General features: G+C 41.4%; 1 protein-coding gene across 1 annotated transcript in view; it reads right to left on the bottom strand.

The window, feature by feature from the left end:
- Positions 1 to 24,827, bottom strand: part of ARMC9 (armadillo repeat containing 9) — a 1,183,007-nt gene that overhangs the window by 50,943 nt on the left and 1,107,237 nt on the right. The window contains exons 9-16 of the mRNA XM_042457396.1: positions 20,551 to 20,585; positions 17,206 to 17,317; positions 15,104 to 15,196; positions 14,164 to 14,254; positions 13,818 to 13,941; positions 7,652 to 7,791; positions 6,922 to 6,998; positions 4,822 to 4,896 (exon numbers count right to left, since the gene is read on the bottom strand). Of these exons, the coding sequence (XP_042313330.1) occupies positions 4,822 to 4,896; positions 6,922 to 6,998; positions 7,652 to 7,791; positions 13,818 to 13,941; positions 14,164 to 14,254; positions 15,104 to 15,196; positions 17,206 to 17,317; positions 20,551 to 20,585 (747 nt within the window). The remainder of the gene's footprint in view (positions 1 to 4,821; positions 4,897 to 6,921; positions 6,999 to 7,651; positions 7,792 to 13,817; positions 13,942 to 14,163; positions 14,255 to 15,103; positions 15,197 to 17,205; positions 17,318 to 20,550; positions 20,586 to 24,827) is intronic.

The following is a 24,827-nucleotide window of genomic DNA, read 5'->3' as shown; positions in this document are numbered from 1 at the left end:
TGCTTTAATGGCACCTGGGATGGTCTAAGAAAGCACAGTTAACAGGCAGAGACAACTTCCCAAGGAATGTGTTAACTTAGACTAGAGAGTGAACCAAAAAATCCAGCTAGGTCTGCAGCTTCTAGCCAAGTATGTGCTTGAATGGAGTCCAAAAAAGGAAAGAGAATGCCAACTTTACGCTCTGTATAATTTCTTATCATGCTATGGCAACACCTGATGGGGAACAGGAATCCATTTTGAATATTAATGTTGTGAACCCATTTCTTCTCAGCCTACACACACACACACACACACACACACACACACCTGTCTCTCTGTCTGTAAACAAACTTCATAATACAGATATGACTTAAGTCCCCAAGGACCTGCTTCTTAGGATACTGAATTCTGTTTAGGTGCTGAGTCCTTAAAACTGTTCACTGGTTGGAAGTGAGGCCTGAAGGCATCTTCAGTAAGACTAACCCATTAAAAAACAGTGGGGTAGTCTTTAGATTTCACAGAACTCAGTTAAACAAACAAAAAAAAAAAAAAGGGGGGAGAAAGGAGATGAAAAACCTTAGAAGTTAGCTGACTGCTTTGTGACTTTAGCAGATCTTAATATAGGTATTATGAAATTATTCTTGTTTGGATTTCCCCCATTAAAGATGAATGCATATGCTTGCATTTTCTGACTATCAAACGCTGCCCAGTAGTAAGAAGATTCTCTTCTTCCTACTTAACAGGATTATCAAAATTTCTCCTGAGAATTCTTCTCATCTAAGAAAAATTACAAGCCTTTCCTGAAGTAGAATCATAGAATCATAGATGTTTATCACACTATACTCTTATAGTGCTACTATTCCACTTTGACTGCTCTAGCTGCCTCCTGTTGCATTCTGGGATTGGCAGTTTTAAGGAGGGGTATTTAGAATTCTCAGGCAGAGAACGGAACGGGCCATACATAGTTTCATTCAGCTAGGTGTCCCCCATCCTATATCTGTACATTTCATTTTTCCACCCTAAGTGCAGTACCTTACATTTATCTCTGTTGAATTTCATTTTGTTAGCTTTGGCCCAGCTTTCTAGTCTATTCAGGTCATTTTGAATTTTGATCCTGTCCTCTGGAGTATTAGCTATTCCTCCTAATTTGGTGTCATCTATTCCCCCAATGAGCTGATAACTGGCAATAGCAAAGCAATTCCAGCCTCCAATTTAAAAGTCCTGTGTCTTCAGAGATAGTGTTTAGAATAGGCAAGGGAAGATATGATAAGAATCCCAGGGAAGAACACTAGCATCCATCAGCTTTACACTTAAACAGATTTCGCACAATGGGAGAGTAAGAGCTGGCTCAAATCAGAAGTGATACCAGCTTTTGTTGTGCTGTTTAGTTGCCAGCCATTGTTATCTTTTCTCCAAAGGCAGCATTTCTGCAAAAGGTCATTCATCGCTTCTTTCCATTCATCAGGAGCAGCTACCGGATAGGGGACAATCGACACTCTTTCTCACACTGCCCTGCAATTTCATTAAAGCACCAATTTATCACACCTAATTCTCAACGATGGGTAACACTGATTCAGCCCAGATGACTCTATGGCCTTGCAACAGTTACTTAGGAAACAATGGGCAACACTCAGCTTTGTCTCAGGCTTGCTGGCCTTTCTCCGTTTTCCTCAGCAGAACCTTTAATGTTTGCATTGAGGCCGAATCAACTGAAATTTCAAATAGGCAGACCTCAAAACATGGAACATCAGCACTCCTGGCCTGATGCAACCTGCAACAGCTTGGAAACCACAGAGTGTGTTCAAGGGAAGGGAAAAGCCAAACAGGATGCACACTAAGGGCATGTTTGTGTTATCATTCTATCACATAATTACTTGAGGACTCACAACTGCTGGAAAGGTCTGTGCAAGTGGAACTATTTTCTCCTTATTTAGGATGCAATGCAGGCACAGAAAGACTATATTCATACACAATTGTGTATGAATCACAACTGTGAATCAGCTACATTTGTTCCCATTTTGCAAGAGGGGCTAAACTAACCAGAAATCAAAAGTTTAGTGTGTTCTCTGAACCAGAAATCCCGATTTGTTGCTCTCAAAAAAGGCTACATCCATAAACCAAGAAGAAACTCTTGTTTGTGATCCTGGTTTGTAAGGAACACAATAAGCCCTGATTTACATAACCAACCAAGCTCATGATTTAGTCCTGTGCAAGGTTTTGCCTGCTCATACCTAGGGTTAACACTGGAGAGAATGGAGCATTCATGTAAGCAGCAACCCCCAGACATCACTATACACCCAGAGCAAGCTCAGTCTTGGAGAAGTTGACCGTGAAGCTTGAGTGAGCGCTCCTGTGAATGGAAACCATGATAAGACCAAATGTTGTTACAGAGCTCACTTCAGACCACACTTTTAAGTGTGTGCTGACATTCAGGGGCAGACTCACATGCATTCCCATGTCTCTGTCCTGAAATTGAACCCTCACTTGGGTTTGAGTTTCTGTACTTCTGGCTACTCTTTGTGGTGACAGGTGACCAGGACTTAACATTATGAACAAACAGACAATATGCCTTAGACGTAAGTCTCACTAATGGGAGCCAGAGTGGTGTATTAGTTTGAGCATTGGGCTATGACTCTGGACATCAGGGTTCGACTCCCTGTTCAGCCATAGAAACCCACTGGGTGATCTTGGACAAGTCACACTCTCTTACCCTCAGAGGCAGGCAAATCTTCCCAAGAAAATCCCTGTGATGGATTCGCCTTAGGGTCACCCTAAATCAGAAATGAATTGAAGGCACACTACAACAACAATGGGATTACCTTCTGAGTAAACATGTACATGACAGACTTATGAGTCTATGATTCCATGATTCCTCACCATGTAATATTCCCAAACATTTTAAATTTCCATCATTGTTGAGGCTTTTAATTGTATTTCTGCCAAAGAGATTCATTTCTTTTCAATGACATTGTAGCACATCAAGATGTCTTGACTAAATATTCTTACACTATTCAATAAGGATTCACATATGGTTTTAAATCACTCATATAGAACAAACTATTTAGTTTTCCATTTTGCTTTGATATTTCACATCCTTGGTTTGTTTTTAGTACTGCTGAAAGCAGTATCATTGCAATAACAAATAATTAATAGAAGGAAACATTCTAGTATTAACTCTGTCAAATTCTTCTCAATTTTGGGCTAATATGGTTAACATGATCATCAATATCATCAACAACTTTATTTATTTATTTATGGTATTTCTACCCCAGCCTTCAGCCTGAAGAAAGAGAGCCCTCTCCCCATGATAACTGTCATCCTTCGACCTAGGAGGGAGTGAATAGGCTGGCCCAGCTCCACCAGGGCTAGCCTGAAGAAGAAAAGCCCTCCCTCCAGTCCATCTGCCTTGGTCCAGGCCTCAGAGGGAGAGAATAACCACTGGACCTCATCCCCTTTCCCACCACCACTCCCTTCTTCTTTTGTGTCGTGTCTTTTAGATTGTAAGCCGGAGGGCAGGGAAACACCTAATTAAAAATAATAATTGTAAGTTGCTCTAATAGCCTTTAGGGCTGAAGGGCGGGGTATAAATACTATAAATAATAAATAAATATATAAATAAATAGTCTCTGGAGCAGTTAAAAACAAGCTTGCTCCCTCCTCAATATGACATCCCTTCAAGTATTTAAACAGGGCTATCATATCAGCCCTCAACCTTCTCTTCTCCAAGCTAAGCATACCCAGCTCCCTGAGTCATTTCTCATAGGGCTTCATGGTTTCCAGACCCTTCACCATTTTAGTCACCCTCTTTTGGACATGCTCCAGTTTCTCAACATCCTTTTTGACTCATGTTCAACTTGTGGTCCACTTGGACTCCCAGACCCCTTTCACACATATAAGTCTCTCGTTCAGCCAGGTGTCATCCATCCTATATCTGTTCATTTCATTTTTCCATCTTAAGTGCAGTAACTTAAATTTCCCCGTGTTGAAATTAATTTTGTTAGCTTTGGCCCAGCATTTTGAATTTTGATCCTGTCCTCAGGAGTATTAGCTACTTCTGAGCAATTCCAGGGAACCAGTTTTGAAGAAATGAAACAATGAGTTATGAAGTGTTTCAGTCCTTCCAGACAGAAAGATTTGAATGAAAAGTAACTAGCTTAGTCAGAGTGGTTAACTACTTTGGCTAAGGAAAGGGAAAGGGGAGAGCTAATACAAATAGAGGAAAATTAGTGGAAGTAATTTTGTGGAAATTATTTTGGAGTAGCATGATCCCTGCTTCCTGAGTACACAAAACATGCTGAGATCACACCATGGTACGAATGAGGGAACATGTGGCCATCCAGATATTGTGGGACTACAACTCCTATTATCTCTGACCACTGGCCATGATGACTGGTAGTTATGGGAGATGTCCCATAACTGTGTCCATGCTTTTGTGCAAGTATTGTGTTTATGGATGTGGGTAGGAGTAGCAGGCTGACATATGCAGAAACCAAGTATCCCATGAGGCATTACAGCTTTTGAAGAAAACCTGACATCACTGCTAATGAAAAACAAAAACAAACCAGAATTTGGAAAAGATTTCCAAAAGAATTTGGAAAACTACAAATTCCAAAATCCACAATGGCTGCAGGATTCTGAGAGTTCTAATACAACAAGTAACTTTTTCAAGCTCTGGGGGCGGGGGGGGGGCGCTGAATCCTTAAAAACCAAATGCAGTAACTCAGTTTTCAAGAGTGAGTTTTAAATTGTGAATTTCTAGTGATTTTTTGGGGGGGGGGGGGGGTTAACTTGGTTCCTCATTCTTCATGCTGAGGAAGTAAACTGGAGAACAGGTTGTCTCACCATTGCACGGGCTTCCTCTCGCATGGATGGCAAAGCAAGGATGCTATAAAGTGCCCCATTCACATAAGGATGAATCTGCAAGAGAAGAGAATACTTCTAAATAACTGAAACATCTCTCTGCTGCCTAATCTCTCCCACTTCTGTCCAGTCACTTCTCAAGAATCACATCTTCACAATGCCTTCTGTATACAGCCCTAAAGTGCTACTGCTTCTCTCCCACTGCATGCTGAAGGGGCTGTGAGCAGAAAGTCTCCATGTCAAATTTCACTCTGCAACAGACTTCAGACAAGACCTTAGGTAAGGCAACACCCTCCCAGGTTTTTTCCTCAACCTCTTATGTGATCAACCTTCCAGACAGAGCCTTAGTAAGAATATATGAAATATAAAACGCATTGAACATAGTGTTTGTTTTAGTTACAAATGTTTTCATAAACTATTAACAAAAAAATAAGAGAAGTGTCCACTCTACCTAAGAGCATCACAATCTCAGATAGACATAAAAATGATAACAGAGAAAGGGAAAAGAAACAGAGGAAAGGAAAACAAGGCACAAGTATTGTGATCATTTTAGCTATATGGATTTAGGCTTAGTTACAGATACTGGACACGAGAACTAAGAAAAAACCATGGATGCCGGCTATGCAAGCCTTCGACTTCACATAACAAAATTGTTTTCAACTACAGTAGACACAATTGTGCCATCTTATAGCTGTCAAGATGGGCAAAGTAATTCTGAATTGGATGAAGTTTCTAGAGTGTTCATAAACAGCTTCATGGGAAACAGATTTATTTGTTGTTAGCTGCCGTCAAGTCAACTTCAATTTATGGTGACCTTATGAATGAGAGACCTCCAAGTCATCTTGTTCTCAAAAGCCCGGTTCAGGTCTTGCAGACTCAGAGCCATGGCTTCCTTGATTGAGTTTACCCATCTGAATGTGGTCTTCCTCTTTTCCTACTGCCTTCTACCTTGGTTTACAGTAATCCCTTACCAAAGTCAACTATATGTGAATGAATGAATGAATGAAAAACCTTTATCTTTCAGCAGTGTGTCACATTGAAAACCAACTGAAGTTGGTCAGCGGCATTCCAGTCAATAGCTGCCACCTGTTCATTATTTTCAAGTTTATTATTCTCATCCATCCCATTACTAAAGCTCAGTCAGCAATGCACTATTAAAATATTATCAATGCAGAACCTTCAGTTTTGTAAATGGCCCCTCTGAACATGTGGAAAGTTGATGACTACATGCCCTGACTTCTCCAGATGCTGAAAATCTGGAATCAAGAGATCCACATGTGGGTTTCTTGGAGAAGGCCTGCAGGACAGGGAGCTCTGTGTCTCAGGATCCAATTGAGGTTCAAAGAAATACTTTTCAAGGACTTTAACATAATCCCAGGAACTGGCAGTCTGGGATCCAAAAGGGCTTGATTAGAAAGACACAGCTGTCAGGCATTCCTTTTTGTGTTGCCACTGGAGAAATCCTGAGGAGGAGGAAGGGAGAGAGCCTTTGCAGATGATGCAATGAGACAAAGAACTTAAATTGTCCATCAAGTAACTTTCAGACAGAGCCAAACACTCAGGATTTTATTTGCAATAAATATGGAACATATCGTGTTTTGATTTCAAAAAGCTGTTAGTGTTTCCTTGATCCTTTCCTACACCTGCAAATACATATGCTATAAGATAAAATGTTTGTCTGTCTTGGTTATGCCATACAAATCTAGATATCTCATCATAGAGTTACGAAGCTTAGGCCGTTATCTAGTGACACCAAAACAAAGTACAGATCTCTCCATTACATTGGATACTTTCTGAACATACACTTTGAATTTCTCTATTTGTTCTAGAATGCACATTTAGGAATGGATTTTGACCAAATTTCACATGCAGACATAAGCTGAAATCTTGAACATTCCTGTCCACCTTTGGAGGGAACAGCAAACTCCCCCCCCCCCCCAAGAAAGTTGCACAGAGCTTGGCATGAAACAAAGCCAATGGACTGTAGGATCTACTCATCAAATGTTTGTCAAATGATAGTGAAATCATTAACATCAACCTAGACAGCCGCGGGTAAATTTTCTAGTTATCCTATAAACATACCTCGTGGTTCTCATGGCCAAGAAGATCTGACAGAACTTTGAGTATCTCATTTGCAATCTTCACACACATTTTCTTCCCTGTGGGGAGTCAGACATAAAGCATGGGTTTCTAATAAGTCAAATGTAAACTCTGCATTCCAGTCAGCCATCTCTAATTGACAAGTATGCCTTATCTCAAATAGTCTTTAACAGTTATTAATAGAATAGCCACCAGGAACTGGACAATTAGTCATGGGAATAAAAAGGTTATGCAACTCTGAAACAGCTGACTCATTACTTCAACCTCCAAGCAGGCAAGTTCAGAACAATCTGTATAAGAAAATGGCAAGCCAGTTGCATCCAAACTTGAAAGCTAAACCTAGGTGTTTGTGAACTATAAGAGATCAATTTAGACTTCAGAAACAAGGGTAACATTCATCGAAGAAAATCAATGAAAACCTCAGTGATGATAGTCAGAAGCTATGTAAAGATTTGTATATGTCGTTACTGTTGTTATGTGCCTTCACGTTAACTCTGACTTATGTCAATCTTACTCTAGAGTTTTCTTGGCCAGATTTATACAGAGGAGGTTTGCCATTGCTTTCTTCTGAGGCTGAGAGAATGGGACTTGCCCAAGCTGAGTCTCCATGTCTCCCAGAGCCCCAGTCCAACACTCTAAGCACAGCGGCACACTGGTTCCCAAGAGTTGCATTTACGCTATTTTTCTATACAAACTAAACTATGCCAGGTACCTGCACTCCGAAGGCAAAGGTTCATGAGCAAGGCAACTGAGTAGTCCAGTGTGTAATCTGACATGCTGTCTGTATCCTTTAAAGCCTCCACCAGCCATAATATGAGCCCATCCTTGATCATAGCTGACTGCAAAGCCCGCCTGGAAATTCAAAGAGAGTAATAAAAACATCCAGTTGATGACCACCCAGCACAATGTTACTGAAAAGTGACAATTTAATAATTAGAGGACTAAAGCAAACTCTACAAGTTTTCAAACAGAGGCTGGATCCAAACAGAGGGGGTGCTTTGACTGTGCATCCCTGCATGGCAGGGAGTTGGATTGGATGGCCCTTGAGATCTCTTCCAATTCTATGATTCTAGATGACACAGCACAGTCATGAAACCTGCTGGTTACTTGGACCAGGTTGTGTTGGGACTGCATGGCTAACATGCTTAGTGGTGGTACCCATGCTCTTTGCATGCAGCAGGTTTTAGGTCCCTAGAGATGGAAAGAAAACGCAACAAAAATTGGCACAACTAGGATACCAATCCTTTGTACAATTGAGGGGGAACTTGATCTGCCACATCAAACAGCTTGAGAAGCGCTGCCCTATAGCATCAGATGATCTGTCTTATGTGCTGCCTTTAACAGAACTTCCATTTGTCTTTAATGAACATCTCCTAATCCCAAAGCCAACTACTTTCACCAAGCGGTCTACCACTCCCAAATCAACCACTGAATGTTAATACTTAAGTAAAGTTCATTAATTCAGTGGGTCTACTCTACTTGTGATGGATGATTAGATTTAGGCCCATCTCCTAGGAAAATGTTCAAAAACCAGTCATAGATGGAAGCATTTCACACGATGGCTCAGACCACTAACTGCAGAAAAATCAGCATGTGGTGTGTTGTGAACAACACGGACCTCTGAAATTGCCTGAAGGCAATTATCTGGCCAAGAAGAAGGAAACCACAGCCAGGAAGAATCAATGGGAAGATTGTTGCTTTTAGGTTGTGAAGCCATAAATAGTTCTTCTGATAGCAACCAGGTTAATGTTTCACTGGCCTTGTTGAAAAATCTCATCACCTTTTTATGTCTTTGTACCTCTCACTCCCTTTCTTCAAATGTTTAAATAAACCATGGCCCATAAAAAGACCTAATAAAGTGATGTATTTATGACTTCTAGAGGCTTTTATTGGCTAGACCCATACTGTGTGGATCTTTGTTCCTTTTCTCAAACAGGCACCTGACTAAATTTAACTCTTCAGCTGCCCAGCTTACTCAGCATTGGTGCCAACTTTTTTCTTTTCTTTTCCCCAGCTATAAGGGGCTGGCAAAACACTCACCATAATCCAAAAACAATCTTACTTCTTCACTACAAATGAAGGAAAAGTTGGAAACCACTCAATTGTGTATTCAGAAGGTGCACACAAATGTTTATGCTGTGGTTTGTGTTGTTAACTCAATCTCGACCCATAGTGACCCTGTGGATGAGGCATCTCCAAGACCCCCTGTCCTTTGCTGCTTTGCTTAGGTCCTGTAAACTGATACCTGTGATCTCAATAGAGTCCATCCATCTAGTATGTGGTCTTTCTATTTCCCTCCACCTTTCCTAGTATTATTGTTTTTTCCAGTGAGTCCTCCCTTCTCATGACATGCCTGAAGTACGACAGCCTAGGTTTTGTCATCTTTGTTTCCAGGGAGATCATAGAATCATAGAGTTGGAAGAGACCGCAAAGGCCATCCAGTCCAACCCCCTGCCATGCAGGAAATCACAATCAAAGCATCCCCGACAGATGGCATGGAGAAAGAAACCAGCTTTCCTCCTGAAAAGAGTGAGCTAGAAATCTCTGGCTTGGTCTCATCTATAAATCCATTTATTTCTCTTTTTGGCTGTCCATGGTATTTTCTAAGCACTCTTCTTCAGCACCACATCTCAAATGAATTTATTTTCTTCCTATCCGCTTTCTTCACTGTCCAGCTCTCACATCCATACATGGAAATAGGGAATACAATGGCTTGTATGATTCTAACTTTTGTGCTGAGTTGTGTATATTTGCCCTTTGAATTTTTTCTAGCTCTTTCATAGCCACTTTCCCCATTTTTAATCTTCTTCTGATTTCCTGGCTGCAGTCTGCATTTCTATCAATGTTTGATCCCGGGTATAAGAAGTCTTTTACTACTTCTATTTCTTCATTGTTTAGGCTGAATTTGTCAAGACTTTCCACTGTCATTATTTTTGTTTTCTTTAGTTCAACAGTAAGCCTGCCTTTGCACTTTCTTCCTTGATCTTTCTTAGTAGTTGTTCCAGGTCAGGGAGGTTTTTTGCTAGCATTATGGTGTCATCTGCATATCTTAGATTGTTGCTATTCCTTTCTCCTCTTTTCACTCCTCCTTCTTCTTTGTCCAAGCCTGCTTTCTGTATATTATGTTCTGCATACAAGTTGATCAGAGGGTGAAAGGATACAGCCTTGCCTGACCTCTTTGCTAATAATTGAGAACCATTCTGTTTCTCCATGTTCTGTTCTAACAGTAGCCTCAAGTCCTGAGTACAGATTCCTCAGGACTATCACATGTGTTGGCAGTCCCATGTCTTTAAGAGCCTGCCATAGCTTTTCATGGTCTATGCAGTCAAATGCTTTGCTACCGTCTATAAAGCACATGCTGATTTTTTTATAAATCACATGCATAATTTTCATGCTGGCTGTAAGCACATGCTATGGTAAATATAAAGCTATATAACTGAATACTCAAGTTAGGGTTGTTCATGACATCGTATTTCCCATTTCTCTGTATGGTTGTGAAAGCTGGACAGTGAAGAAAGCTGATAGGACGAGAATCAACTCAGTTGAAGTGTGATGCAGGAGAAGAGTTCTGTGGATACCATGGACAACAAAGAAGACTAATAAATCTGTCCTAGAGCAAATCAAACCTGAATTCTCCCTAGAAGCCAAGATAACTAAACGGAGGCTTTTGTACATTGGCCATATCATGAGAAGATATAATTCATTAGAAAAGAAAACAGAATTAAAAAATCATAGAATTGGAAGATACCACAAGGGCCAGTCCAGTCCAACCCCATCCTGCCATGCTGGAATACACAATCCAAACACTCCTGACATCCAGCCTTGTTGAAAAACCTCTAAAGAAGAAGACTCCATTACACTACAAGGCAGCTTATTCCACTGTCACACAGAATAAGCCACCCTGAATCACATTTTGGGAGAAAGGTAAATCCAAATAAATAAATAAATAAATAAATAAATTTATTTGTATACCGTTTTTCCATAGATCAAAACGGTTTACAGACTATAAAACTATTGCAAACATCTCATAAAAATAGATAAAAACAAGTAATACAATTATATAAAACACAATCATTCACAGGGTAAGGCAGAGAATCAATGGCATCAAGAGCACTCAACTTCATTCCTGGGGGGGGGGGAGGCTTGGCAAAAAAGAAAGGTTTTAAGCCTCTTTTTAAATGTTTCAAGGGGGGTCTAGAGACGGAGCTCCTTGGGGAGATTGTTCCAAGTCCGTGAGGCCGCCACTGAAAAGGCCATCTGGGATGTGGAGACATATTTGGAAGATGGAATTTCCAACAGATTCTTCCCAGATGTTCTGAGTGTGTGGGGCGGATTATAGGGCCCACCATATCCATGGATTTTTTATCCACAAATTCCAGCATCCACAACTTGAAAATATTTTTAAAATATACAAATTCCAAAAACCAAACCTTGATTTTGCTATTTTATGTAAGAGGTATCATTTTGCTATACCATTGTATTTAGTGGTACTTGAGCATCCACCGATTTTGGTATGCACAAGAGGTCCTGAAACCAAACTTCAGCAGATACCAAGGGCCCACTGTAATGCTTAGCAAAATAGAAGACAGTAGGAAAAGAGGAAGACCACATTCAAAATAGATAGAATCAGAGAACCCATAGCCCTAAGTCTATAAGATCTGAGCAGCATGGCTGATGATAGGATGACTTGGAATTCTCTCTTTCATAGGGTTGCCATAAATTGAAGTCAACAGTAATTAATAACAGCTAATTAAGGCTGTTGCAACATGCTCTCCATAGGGCTAATTTTGAAAGCATTCTAATGTTTCAACTGGTGCAAAATGCAGGAACCAAACTATTCTCAAGAATAAGGCATTTTGGTTATATAATCTCAGTGCTGGATGCCAATTTGCTTTCATGTACTTTCCCAGACAGCAGAGATAGCTCATTGTATCCTTTCTGGATAATTACAAGGGAGAAATGGCTGCTTCCTTGTTTTGATGGGTAGCTATCTTTTCCCCTATTCAAAGACCATGAAAAGCTTAAGGATGGAATGGAAGTTGAAAATAGATTATACTGTGCAACAAATGCAAACCCGCAGCCTTTATGGACCTATTTATAGGACCAGTCTTACCACTAGGGAGGTTTGAGGTGACCTGGCTCAGGCAACAATTTAGGGTACCATTAAAAGGGCAACAAGTTCTCCATTACTGCATTTTAATTGTATTATATATGCAAGAAGTTATGGGATTATGGTTTGACATCAAAATGCTGTAGTCATCACTATGAAGATCCTTCTCTACTCCCCCCCCCCGGGCCATAAAACTAAATGTAAATAAAACTTCATGGAACTGATGGGTAATAAGCTTAGGACAGTCAAAAGAACGTACTCAGTCATGAAGTGGATTAACCTATAGAGTCTGGTACCATACGATATGGTAATGGCCTCTGCTTTCAGTAGGCTTAAAAGTAGTTTGCATTTATTTGGATACTTTTGCAAGGATAAAACACTTTCATCTTTTTAAAAAAGTTATAAATGCAATGAATCCATACCCCTCTAAGATAATTCAATATTTTCAAATGAAACATGTGTTAATCATTTGACTATGGTGCCATATGAGTATTATCTAATGTGGAAGCATAGTAACATAACCAGTTGAAAACAGGCTAAGTAGTAAAACATGTACAGTCTTTAGAGAGTTCTGGTTGCAAGAATCACTGTCATATCAGAAGAAATGGGAGAAAGATGTATGTGCTACAGGTAAACAGTGGGATTGCTTGAAAGAGAATGTGGTGTGAAACCTAACCGCAATGAATTTGAAAGCCATTTTTTATAACTTGTTACAAGAACGGTACATAAAGACTTACAAAGTAAAACAGTACATTGGTTCCCTATGGTTACTTGTGACGTGTGTGTGGTCATCTTTGCTCTCACACATAAAAATCTGCATCTTTACAGATTTATAGACTAAAACCTCTTAAAACCGCATAGCCTCAACTTAAAGGACAATACACTCATCCACTAAGAATGTTGATAACATAGTATTCTAAACTGCCATCTTGTAAGCAGCTCAGTTTTATCTTTGCAAGTAAAAAGGAGAGAAGCCTCTTGATACAGGCTGAGTCTCCCTTATTCAAAATGCTTGAGACCAGAAGTATTTGGGGTTTTGGATTTTTGGAATATCTGCATTTGCATATAGTTATCTTGAGATCCAAGTCTAAACACAAAATTTATTTATGTTCATATACACTTTATACACATAACCAGAAGGTAATTTTATAGAATATTTTTAATAATTTTGTGTATGATACAAAGTTTGTGTACACTGAACCATCAGAAAGCAAAAGTGTTGTTGTCTCAGCCACCCATCAAAAAAGCTTTGGAGTACTTTGGATTCTGAAATTTCTGATACGAGAGATTCAACCTGTATATATTTCTAAGGTTTGTGTGTTAATTGCTTCAATAAATATATATATTAGCATACATATGTAAGTTTGTTTTAGGACTTGATATGTTGCTACAGTGATTAAACTAAGATTTGACATCCAGGTAGAGAATTTTTTAAAATGCACAAAAAATTGCATTGCATCATCCCTCTGTCTCTGATGTGTCTTTAGGAACAAAGGCTCTGATACCATTAAAGATGCTTATTAAACACAAGATAAGACACAAAGTATGATCAAAATTGGAGGGTTTAAAATATGAGTGCCTTGCAGAGTCCTCCCCCCCCCCCCAATTTCCTCTCCCACCAGCTTTAAGCCATATGGCTGTCATCAGCTCTGGAAGATTCTGATGAGAGCTGTATGAAAATCCAATTCTCCTCTTTCACTCTGAAAGCAGCTGAATGAGCCTGCCCTCCCCTTCCTGCTGTCAAGCAGAGACTCACTACTTTCATCACCTGAGGCTGAGTTTCTGCAAAGCCCCTAGGACATTCTCTCGGGTAAGGGAATACTTGTCTTCGGCTTTCAATCTTTCTTCCAGCATTCTGAGCAACCGAGGATTCTGGGAAAGGTAGTGTCGACCTAGGAGAAATAAGGAGCAGAATAAGATTGGAGGGAAGAGCTGGCCCCTGCCCTTAAAAACAGTTCTACTTGTTTCTATGACAGCATCAAACTAGCTGGATAGCTGGCTGCTCTAGGTGCTTGCCACCACTGGAATCTGAACACCTGTCAGGAACATCTCTGACATAAATACACAGGCCAACAGAACTGGAGAAGCAGCGATTTTTGTAGTTCATCTCTTACCTTCAGCCAATGAGGCAAATGCATTGATAAGTCTGGCTGTATATTGCCGAACCACCTCACTCTTTGATTGCATCAGCATTAACACACTTCTCTGAAAGAGAAAAAGAACCTTTTATGAAAAACTCTTGCCACTCTATGTGTAAATCCTGAAATGAGCTAAACATTTTGTCTGTCTGCTCCCTTTCTCTGTGTATCCCAATGAGACTGACAACAAAACGTTATCACAGTTGCACATGGATGCAGAGAAAATCAACAGCACAAAAACCAAACTGCCTCTGCACCCACAACCCTCAAATGTACAAAGGTCCAAAGATTTGTTACACAAACAAACCCATCCAGAGAGATCTCTATGAAGACTATTTGCCAAATGGGTGAATTACAGCAGATAAAAATGGAGTCAAATATTTCAAATGGGCCATCACTCTATCTAAGATGCTTGCTCTGATTGAAATGTGACAGCAAAGCTTAAACCCAACTATTCTCAGCTCTGAGTCACAGACTGTTGCTAGCTTTGGATTGGGAGATCAGTGAACGAAAAAGTCAAAACTGGGAAGTGATACCATAGCAGTCTTTAGGTATTTAAAAAGCTGTAATGCAGACAACAGAGCAAACTCATTTTCTGCTGCTACAGTAGGATCTGACCCAATGGATTCAAATTATAAAAAAGGAAATCTTGATTCATGATTACGAAGAGGCTCCTGTCAGTAAAGAGCTGTTTGTCAGTGGAATGGAATGTTCTGGAAGGTTGTAGATTGGTATTTTTAAGCAGAGGCTAGATAGCCACCTGACAAGGATGCATTACCTGTGGATTTCATGTACTGGCAGGGATTGGACTACTTGACCTTCCCAACTCTATAATTCATTTCCATGAAACTTTAAGCTTCATGTATGTTTGCTGTGTATCCTGCTACTGGTTAAATGAAGATCTATCCCTGTTAACCTGCATATTGCTGAAACAATCCAAAAGGTCATTGTTGATATAAGCCTGCAGAACTGTGTCCCTCTGCTCACCAGGATGGGATGTCGTCAAACGCTGTGAAAGAAGCACATAAATATTTGTGAATCTGTAATACTGTATATACCCATGTATAAGTCTAGAAATGTTAGTCAAAAAATTGGCCCCCAAAAACCTGGAAGGAACCATCCCCTTCTCTGAGTAGAGGAGCAAATGGTGAGAGCTTAGTCTGTCCTGGGAGCACCTGAAAGAACTACTCTCTCTCTGCTACAGTAGGGAGACTTGGTGATGCAGTGGCTAAACACCTGTACTGCAGCCACAAGGTTGTGAGTTTGATCCCAGGTAGGGTTCCAAGGTCCACTCAGCCTTGCATCCTTCCAAAGGTCACTAAAATAAGTACCTAGCTTGTTGGGGGCAATTAGCTTACACACTGTAAATGGCTTAGGGCAGTGATGGTGAACCTTTTCGAAGCCAAATGCCCAAACTGCAACCCAAAACCCACTTATTTATTGTCCCTCTGGCTTTCTAGTAACAAACTCTGGCAAATTCTGTGCTGGGACGATGGCACATATGCCCACAGAGAAGGTTCTGAGTGCCACCTCTGGCACATATGCCATAGGTTCACCATCACTGGCTTAGGGAATGCTTAGTTTACTGATAAGCGGTATAGAAATGTACTTGGTATTGCTACTGTTATACTGCTGCTTCTGACCTTTTTAAATGCCTGGGTGGGAAAACAGCAACAATGGCAGCTCTTTGGTACTTCCCCTCAAAGAAGTGCCAAGAGAAACAGGGCCTTGAAGGTTCTGAATAAGACATTTGTCTGTGTTTGTCAGCTTTTCTAAACTGAAATCAGGCAAAGTTATCACATTAAAGGCTGTAATCACTGCTAACATAGGCTCGAGACAGACCAGCCGAAAGAGGTGTGGCGGTGGCAATACTAGGGTTCTGGACCGCAGCGCAACTGCATGGTCCGGAACCCTAGTATGCAATGCTGGTGGCCTGATGGCGGCGTCCCGTCTGCATGACCGCCGCCTTCATGTAACGGATGCATATCATCCAGACATTGCATCGCATCCGTTGCGTCATAAGTGCGCCATTGGCGCACTCACGACGTAACCTGGGCACCATTAAAAGAACCCAGAAAAATGGGTTTTTTTAACTCCAGAGGGACGTTGCGCAGTCTAGTGGCTGCGGCATCCCTCTGGAGTTAAAATGGGCTCCTGCAGGCCACCGTTTTCGGGTGGTCTGTACTGTGCTATAGTCACCACTAACTTTGCCTTTTCTTCCTTTTCTACGTGTTTGCATTTTCCTAATCCTGCCTGCATCTGGTGGCCTCCCATATAAATCACACTGCCACCATTTGCAGCATTTCCCTCCTCATCCGTTTGGCCTTTTGGGTAAACACAAATAGTTATGCCTTCCAGAATTGTGTAAGCTGTTTGGCATCATTTTCCTTTGTTTTGTCTTTTACATCCTTTGTTACATGCCCCTATGTTTTACCCTTGACTTACCTACAGGTCGTATCAAAATCCATAATTTTGCCCCCAAAACCTGCCCTTGGCCTATACATGAGATGGACCTATAGTCAGTAATATATGGTAATTAGAGAGAATTATTTAGACACAAGGAGAGGGCAATACTTTGGCCTTATCTCTTTCTGCCAGAAAACCATCCTCTGTGGTCATTAAAAACCTTTGCATTTTCATCTTAACTAGCCTTCCCTTATAGCTTTTCAAGTGATTTTCATAACATCAGGTGCATAACATCTGAATTTCTCCTTTTCTTGTTAAAGGGGCATGGGGGGCATGGGGGAAATGAGACAACATAACCCCATGTATCGAAAAGCAAGCACAATTAAGACATTCCTCAAGATGATGAAGTTGGAAACAAGCAAAGAGTCACCCTGGGTCCCATTTTGGGAAGGAAAAACAAGGTATACATTTAATAAATAAAATACAAATAAAATTGGCAAAGGAGCTGAATCCATCTCAGAAACATGGCATTTGGCATCATCCTTTGCTTAGTACGAGCTAATATCTAGTTGCTTAATGTACGTTCATCTGTCTGTTCTTCAGTTCACCTACCCAGCGCAATGCTTGCAGCAAAAAAGCTTTTAGACGATCACCGCCATCCACTAGATCTTTCTTTAGCTTCTCATAATCCAAAGAAGGCAAGAGTGGCACTTCTAGTATTTTCCTGTTTAACAACGAAGACAGAAGCACCCATGAAAAACATAATGGATTCCCCAGATCCCACTGAAGCAACACACTTTTGGAAGAACAGAAACTGAGGGTGGATCCACACTGTATAAATACTGTAATGCAGTTTGACAGCACTTTAAGTGCTGTAACTCCATCCTATGAAGTCTTGGGATTTATAGTTTTACAAGGTCTTCAGTCTTCTCTGTCCAAGAATTCTGGTGACTTACAAAAGTACAAATCCAAGGATTCTATAGGATGGAGCCATGGCAGCTGAAGTGATGTTGAACTGCATTATTTCCACAGTGTAGATGTACCCTGAGTCTTATGCTTTCGGAGATGGAAACCCGATGCCAGGTAGAGGCAGATCGCTGCCTGTAAATTTAATTTTTAGGTGTCCATTTGCCTAGTTATTAGGGCTGCCACAATGAAATCTGGAGAGGGCTCCTGTGCTTTTAATGGCTGTGCAGAAGAGGGAATTTCAGCAAGTGTTGCTTGCGACCTGGCCACATGACAACCATTACTCTTCTAGACAACCAGTGCCAGCAAAGGACCCCTTCAGTTTTTAACCTGGCAATCTTACCAGTCATTCAGAAGTATTATGTGTCTGTGACTAGCACTCTTCTAGTACTTCTACTAGTACCCAGGTTCCCCATGACATTCTTGCAAACAAGCTTGTAAAATGTGGGATAGACAAGGTAACTGTTACATGGATTTGTAATTGGTTGACCGGCCAAACCCAAAGGGTGCTCAACAATGGCTCATTTTCATCCTGGAGAGAAGTGATCAGTGGGGTCCCACAGGGCTCTGTCCTGGGCCCAGTGTTATTCAACATCTTTATCAATGACTTGGATGACAGAATTGGGAGCATACTTATCAAATTTGCAGATGACACCAAATTAGGAGGAATAGCTAATACTCCAGAGGACAGGATCAAAATTCAAAATGACCTGAATAGACTAGAAAGCTGGGCCAAAGCTAACAAAATGAAATTCAACAGAGATAAATGTAAGGTACTGCACTTAGGGTGGAAAAATGAAATGTACAGATATAGGATGGGGGACACCTAGCTGAATGAAACTATGTATGGCCCGTTCCGCACGGGCGGAAAATACTTGCGTGGCACGTACTAGGGTTAGAAAGGGGCATCCTTTCCGGACGCCCCTAACCCTAGTACGCGCTGAGCGCGTACAAAATGGCAGTGCACCTTCTACATGGGCGCCGCCATTTTGACGTAGCGGACGCTTAGTGTCCGCACATCTCAGCGCCATTATAACGCCATAAGTGCACCAATGGTGCCTTGCAGCGTCATAAGGGCGCCGCAAGAAGAAGCTGCATTTTGCAGCTTCTTTTTTGTTGTGCGGAGGAGTTGCACGGTCTGGCCACTGGGGCTCCCCTGTGCAGCAAATGACGGCGTTGGCAGACCACCCTTTTTGGGAAGTCTGTAAAGCGCCTATGAAAGGGATCCTGGAGTCCAAGTAGGCCACAAGTTGAACATGAGTCAACAGTGCAATGCAGCAGCTAAAAAGGCCAATGCAATTTTAGGTTGCATCAATAAAGTATAGTGTCTAGGATCAAGGGAAGTAATAGTGCCACTCTATTCTGCTCTGGTCAGCCCCACCTGGAATACTGTGTCCAATTCTGGGCACCACAGTTCAAAAAGAATGTTGAGAAACTGGATCGTGTCCAAAGGAGGGTGACTAAAATGGTGAAGGGTCTGGAAACCATGCCCTATGAGGAACGACTTAGGGAGCTGGGGATGTTTAGCCTAGAGAAGAGAAGGTTAAGAGGTGATATGATAGCCATGTTTAAATACTTGAAGGAATGTCATATTGAGGAGGGAGCAAGCTTGTTTTCTGCTGCTCCAGAGACTAGGACCTGGAGCAATGGATGCAGGCTACAGGATAAGAGATTCCATCTCAACATTAGGAGTAGCTTCCTAACAGTAAGGGCTGTTCGACAGTGGAACACACTCCCTCGGACTGTACAGTATTGGAATCTCCTTCCCTGGAGGTGTTTAAACAGAGGTTTGGTGGCCATCTGTCGGGGATGCTTGATTGAGAGTTCCTGCATGGCAGGGGATTGGATTGGATGGCCCTTGTAGTCTCTTCCAACTTTACAATTCTATGATTCTATGACTCTAGACTTAAGAGATTTGCTAAGAGCCCACTCCACTTTCTATATACTGAAAGGAGTACTCACTCCCACCTTCCTGCTCAGAACAACCTTCTAAACAACATAGCCATTACAGACAGGGAAGTGAAGTGGAAAGGTACATAAGTGACAGCACTTGCAGTGTATTACAAGTCTGAATTGTACAACTGCACAAATGACTGCCCAAAGAAGTATAACAGGTGCACTATGTTCTCAAACCTTGGACACTGCAGACACAGCCCAGCAGCACTCTGTGTATGCTCTGTGTTGCCCTCAGATCCCACCCCATCTCAGTTACTCCAGCCTTTCAGTTTTCTCTTCAGACACGTAAATATAGCCCCATTACAACCCCTCAAAATCCATTATCCTCTTTTACTTTTCCATTTCGGTTCACTCTGTATACTGTATGTGTGTGTTTGAATTACTATTGTGTGTGTGTGTGTTTCCACTTTGCACATCTTCGAAATAAAGATCTCTTAATTTACCAAGAGTCTGGAGTCCTCCCAGTTAGTGCTGGTATATATTGGTGCTTCCCAGTTTAAAAGGTTACCCAAGCCTCTCGCAAAGCTAATTTCCCCAACATTTGAATTATTAAAGACCCCAAATCCACCACCTGTTCATTGGGTAATACAGCCTGGCCCCTATCCATTGGCCAGAAAGAGAGCAGTAGTACAGAAGTGCTCCTGAACCCTTCCCCTGCCTTCCTACGATAGAAAAAATATTCAGTCCTGACTACTTGTGCATCTGAACTGAACACTCAGGACTGAAGGAAAGCATTACACTCACTTCCAAGAGGATCTGTGGTAGAAAAGATGCTTCCATTATAAATATTATTTTTAACTATTAATATGAATTATTCATTTATACTGAGTCCCAGTCCTGGGAAAAGAGCGGGATATAAACAAACAAACAAACAAACCTCACCGCTTCCCCAATATTGGGACTAAAGGCATCTTACAAAATTAAAGCAAATGCATAGCTTCTCAGTCCATTTCAGTATAATATTTCTCTCCTGACCCAACTCCTTTTTAAAAGGTAAAAAACAAGAAATATCAAACTTAAAAGAAGAGTACTTACAAAGGAGCTAAAGATGCTCTTAACATGGTGGAGGCCTGCAGTTGATAGAAAGAGAAATTACACACATAGCATATTAGCATATTATATATTAGCAAAGCCAACCATACCTAAAATCATAGCATCGTAGAGTTGGAAGAGACCGCAAGGGCCATCCAGTCCAACCCCACGCATGCAGGAAATCACAATCAAAGCATCCCTGAGAGATGGCCATCCAGCCTCTCCTTAAAGACCTCCAAGGAAGGAGACTCCACTACACTCTGAGGAAGAGTGTTCCTAGTGTTTGTCTAGTCAGATTTTCAGTACACACACCCTGACAGGAGTTTCAAAGCCATTTGTTAAGAATGTGACTTGTGCCTCCAAACCAAGCACCCAGAGCACTGCCTAGCAAGGTAGTAATAAAAGAAAATCAAGATATATTACCACACAAGTCTTCCTGAACCCACACCCTTCATACAGAATTTCAATCCTTACAACGACTCCAGCAAACCACTCCAGTGTAGTGGTTTGAGCACTGGACTACAACTCTGGAGACCAGGATTTGAATCTCTGCTCAGTCATGGAAACATCCTGGGAGACCTTGGGCAAGTCACTTTCTCTCAGCTGCAGAGGAAGCAAACGCAACCCCTCTGAACAAATCTTGCCAAGAAAACCCAGTGACAGGTTGTATGTGTATGTGCCTTCAGGTTGCCTGTCAACTTATGGGGACCCCATGAATTTCATAGAATAATAGAGTTGGAAGAGACCCCAAAGGCCATTCTGTCCAGCCCTCTGCCATGCAAGAAGACACCATCAAAGCTCTCTCAGCTCATGGCCATCCAGCCTCTGTTTAAAAACCACCAAAGGAGGAGACTCCACCACCCTCCGAGGGAATGTCTTCCATTGTCAAACACCTCTTGCCATCAGGAAGTTCTTCCTAACGTTCAGGTGGAACCTCCATCCATTGTTTCATGTCCTAGGCTCTGGAACAGCAGAAAACAAGCTTGCTCCTTCTCCTATATGACATCTCTTGAAATATTTAAACATGCCTATAATTTCCTAAGGTTTTCTTCAGCAAGGAATCCTCAGAGGTAGTTTTGCCAGTTCCTTCCTCTGAAATATAGCCTACAGCACCACTGAGTCTACCACTCAAGTACTAACCAGGGCTGACCCTGCATAGTTTCCAAGATCAAATGGGATCTGGTGCCTTTAGGGCAGTGGTTCCCAAACTGTTGTCCTCCAGATGTTTGGTACTTCAGTTCCCAGAATTCCTGCTTATTGGCCAAGTCGTCTGGGATTTGAAGTCCAAAACACCTGGAGGAATAAAGTTTGGGAATCACTGCTTTAGGGGATTTAGGCTCTAAGTTTGTCTTAGGGTCACCATAAATTGGAAACAAGTAATTTCCTATTTACGGCAACGCTAAGGCTAACCAAGAGCTGCCTTAAATCCCAGTTTGGAAGAAAGGCAGGATATAAATCCAATAAACAAGCAAATAAATAAATAATCACAGGCTGACTGTGTGTGACTTGCACCCAGTGCACTCTTCCAGAGTAATTCTATGGTCAACTTTACCCAAAAGTCACACTGAAGGACTCAGAGGATTCCTAAGGAGAACACTCCACTAGGCATTTGTAGCTCCTCCAGAGTAATTCTATGGTCAATGTCTGGCAGATGTTGACCACAAAGTTGCACTGGAAGACCTAGAGATTCCTAGAGAGGTATTCTCTCAAGTAAAAACATAGTGTTTTTGTTATTTACGGTTTTCCCATATTCAGGGGGGTCCTGTGCCCCTAACCCCAGCGAATGTAGAGGGAAGAGTGCATGCGTGCGTGTGTATACACACATACACACAAAGTATGTATGTGTGTGTGTACATATATACACATACAGACGCACACATACAGACACAGGAGTCAGTGTGGTGTAGTACTTTGAGTGTTAGGCTCTAGGACTCTGGACAAGCAGGGTTTGAATCTCTGCTTGGCCATGGAAACCCACTGAGTGACCTTGGGCAAGTCACACTCTCTCAGCCCCAGAGACCTATGAATGAATCTTGCCAAGGGTGGCCACAAGTTGGAAACAACTAGAAAGCACACAAGAACAAATACAGACATACCCATATAGGTAAAACATGGACACACACACAGAGTTTTCTCCCCTGCACCTCTGTTTTTTCCTCTCATCCCTTTCTATGCTCTTTGTGTATATATTAATAGTGCGAGGCGTGTGTGTGTGAGAGAGAGAGAGAGACGATTGGAAGCCCTGGTGTTTCCCAGTGTGACAAACTGGTGTACTGGCACTTCCAGGATATCATGTGTCTATATTCCTCTGGTGTACTGCTGCAAGATATCTGGTTTCTATATTCCTCAGAAATGGGTCAATATCACTTGCATTTTAAATAATTCTTGATCCCTGGATACACAGGAATCAATTACACACGTAAGGAAAAAAACAAGGGAAGGGATGAATGACCAGGCCAGTGTTCTAAGGTTTAGACTTGTCTTCCATGGGGTATTATTCCCAGAGGAGGAAACCCAAACCAACCGTTTAATAGCCTGGGTGGACCAGTGGATACAGCCCATCCTCCATTAGTTCCTACCTTTCTTTGTTTTAGAAGCATTTTGAAACTGGTGAGGGAGGAGAAAGCTCGATTCCTTACCCTCTGTCTCCCTGTACATGAGGGGGAAAGTTAAGGTCATCCCCACTCCACATTCACTCCCTTCCTTAAGAATCTTAAAATGTCAATAGAATGCAACCCCCCCTGATTTAAGTCTTCGATGTGCCTGGCTTTCCCAGTACCATTTTTAGTGTCACTTTTTCAATGACGGATTATGCTTAAATGACTTGGAGATGGGCTGAAAAAGGGGGGGAAATCAAATCGTTCTGTGCAAATTTTCCCACCACCTATCTCAGTGATGTCAATGGGTGTCATTTTCTCCCAGAATATTCATTGTCATCATCTTTTTTGTCACAATTATATCTCCTTGCTTTGTGAGCGCCTTCCTGACTGGCCCGTCTCTTGTAACGCAGGTTCTTTCATGGCACTCCTGCAATCAAGGCCTATTGTTAAAGCGTTTGTACTGGGAAGGTTTAGAAGACAAAAGGCATGAAATGTCAAAGGGAAGATTGTATTACTCCATTCCACATACCATCCGAACACTCAGGGGTTTCGCAAAGCAATCCTATGTAACACAAGGAGCATGCCTCTTACAAACGAAGGAGTGTATATACGTCTATAGGAAGCCATTTCATATTATGATTGAATCAAAGAGTGATGACACATAATAGTTAATTAAAAGCTCTAAAACCTTAAAGCTAAACACTTGTGCCTCAGTTCAGGGATTACCTTTTATGGCAGGAATGCCTTGCGGCTGCATTGTATTCTAAATCTTTTTATTTTTCACTCATTTATATCCATTTTCCTGAATACTTTGGATTAATGGTGCCCAACCAAAAGCCATTTAATTCCCACAATAAAATCAGCGTGATTTGTATATATAAAAGCCTCTATTTAATAATAATAATTAATAATTTGTTTTATTTATATACCGCTATTCCAAAGATCATAGCGGTGAACAGCAAGTAAGCTAAATTGCCCCCAACAGTCTGGGTACTCATTTTAGCTCCCTCCTCGGAAGGAGGCAAGCCTGAGTCGAGCTTGGGCCCTTTTGCTGGTCTTGAACTCGCAACCTTGTGGTTTTGAGTGAATGGCTGCAGTACAGGCATTTACCCACTGCGCCACCAGGGCTCCTTTAATTTTTTTTTCACATGAGCATCTTTGGTAACCTTCATTAACTAGTACAAGCAAAGAGGCTATTTGAAGGCAAGAGTAAAATATAAAAATCTTAAATTTCACATAGTGTGAACACTGCAGCATTATGAAAACGTTGAGATAAGGTGAAATTTTGCAAATATTAGCCTGATTGCCTCAGCATTCCACAAATCAGTGTGTGTACAGACATACAAATGGAAAACACATTTTATAAAAAACAAAGAGGCCTTTGTGGGAAGAATGAGTCAACAAACAGACTATTCCACTTTTACCCACTGAAGGCCCTGTTAAAAACTGGCAGGTGGGCTTAGGGGAGGTATAAATATAAGGGTAAAACCTCTAAATAAAATTCTGAGATAGAAGGAAGGAAGGAAGGAAGGAAGGAAGGAAGGAAGGAAGGAAAGACACATTGAGTTAGCTTATGGAACTTGATGAGAACTATTCTGACCCAGTGAGAATGTTTTAGGACAACACTGAACAAGCAGCTGGAAAACATGTTAGACACATAACCAGTGAGAATGGTAACAA

Source organism: Sceloporus undulatus, chromosome 3 (assembly GCF_019175285.1).
Source record: "Sceloporus undulatus isolate JIND9_A2432 ecotype Alabama chromosome 3, SceUnd_v1.1, whole genome shotgun sequence".
Lineage (NCBI taxonomy): Eukaryota > Metazoa > Chordata > Lepidosauria > Squamata > Phrynosomatidae > Sceloporus > Sceloporus undulatus.
The sequence above is the reverse complement of the archived record's forward strand: the minus strand, read 5'-3'. Positions and strand labels throughout refer to the sequence as shown.